A 1,120-nucleotide genomic window follows, 5' to 3' on the forward strand; every position below is an offset into this window, starting at 1 on the left:
TTGGGGTCAGAATGATAGAGGGGTTAAAAAAAAAAAAAAAAAAAAAAAAAAAAAAAAAAAAAAAAAAAATTTGGTTTCTTGTACAAATGTGCAGGTTGTGCTAGGCAGTGAAGTGGAAGGGTCCTCTCATCCTGGTAGGACACCAGAGCACCCTCCAAAACTGTTGTGACGTTATCTTAGATTTATTACAGCTTAATTTGTAGGTAAATAAGGAATGATTGCAACTGGGGGTTCTGCCCTCAGGTGCCAACTCGCAGAGTTCCAGAATCGTTTGGGTTGGGAGAGACCTTCAGGCTCCTTGAGCCCATCCGTTGCCCAGCAGAGCCAGGCCGCGTCCCTGGGCCCTGCTGCCCCCGCAGGCATCATCTCGGGCACCTCCTCCAGAACCCCCATTCTTGGTGGTTCTGCCCAAACCTGGTTGGTGGGTGGTGGGGGCTGAAGCTGCTCCTGAGGGGTCTCGTGTCCTCCTGCCCAGGCGTGGTCACCAAGATGAAGATGCAGCGCACCATCGTCATCCGCCGCGACTACCTGCACTACATCCGCAAGTACAACCGCTTCGAGAAGCGCCACAAGAACATGTCCGTGCACCTCTCCCCCTGCTTCAGGTGGGTGGCACCGCCCTCTCCCGTCCCCTGTGCCCAGCCCCCTCCTCGAGGGCGGGGAGCTCCCAGCTCACAGTGCTCTCGCCGGCACTGGTGACGCCCCCGGTGACAGCAGCTGAACCGGGGCTGTCCTGAGAAAAGAGAAAAATTGGGATGATGGGTCTGAAGGGAATGTAGAGGTCACAGGGGATGGGAGGAGGTCTGAGGGGACAGAGGATGGCCCCAGACAGGGTGCGGTCCAAGGGGTTGTCCAAAGGGACAAGTTCCAGAGGGGACAAGTGATGAGGTCTGAGGGGCCAGGTCCCAAAGATGATAGTATCTGAAGGGACAGGGTCTCAAAGGGGACAAGGTCTGAAGGGCCCAGGGAAAGTGTCCAAAGTGGTCAAGCCCAGAGGGGACAGGTCCCAAAGTGTTTAAGTGATAGTGTCTAAGGGGACAGGGCTCAAATTGAGACAGGGGTTCAAGGGGGCAGGGGATGGCACCCAGAGGGGACAAGGTCTGAGGGGACAGGGGAAAGA

At 55.6% G+C, this 1,120-nt stretch overlaps 1 protein-coding gene across 1 annotated transcript in view; it reads left to right on the top strand.

Moving 5' to 3' along the window:
* RPS11 (ribosomal protein S11) overlaps nucleotides 1-1,120 on the top strand; it is a gene marked incomplete at its 5' end in the record, with an annotated part of 3,912 nt that overhangs the window by 2,319 nt on the left and 473 nt on the right. Inside the window, one exon of the mRNA XM_008936480.1 lies at nucleotides 476-605. Within this exon, the coding sequence (XP_008934728.1) occupies nucleotides 476-605 (130 nt within the window). The remainder of the gene's footprint in view (nucleotides 1-475; nucleotides 606-1,120) is intronic.

This window comes from Merops nubicus, unplaced genomic scaffold, assembly GCF_000691845.1.
Source record: "Merops nubicus isolate BGI_N331 unplaced genomic scaffold, ASM69184v1 scaffold2503, whole genome shotgun sequence".
NCBI classification, from domain to species: domain Eukaryota; kingdom Metazoa; phylum Chordata; class Aves; order Coraciiformes; family Meropidae; genus Merops; species Merops nubicus.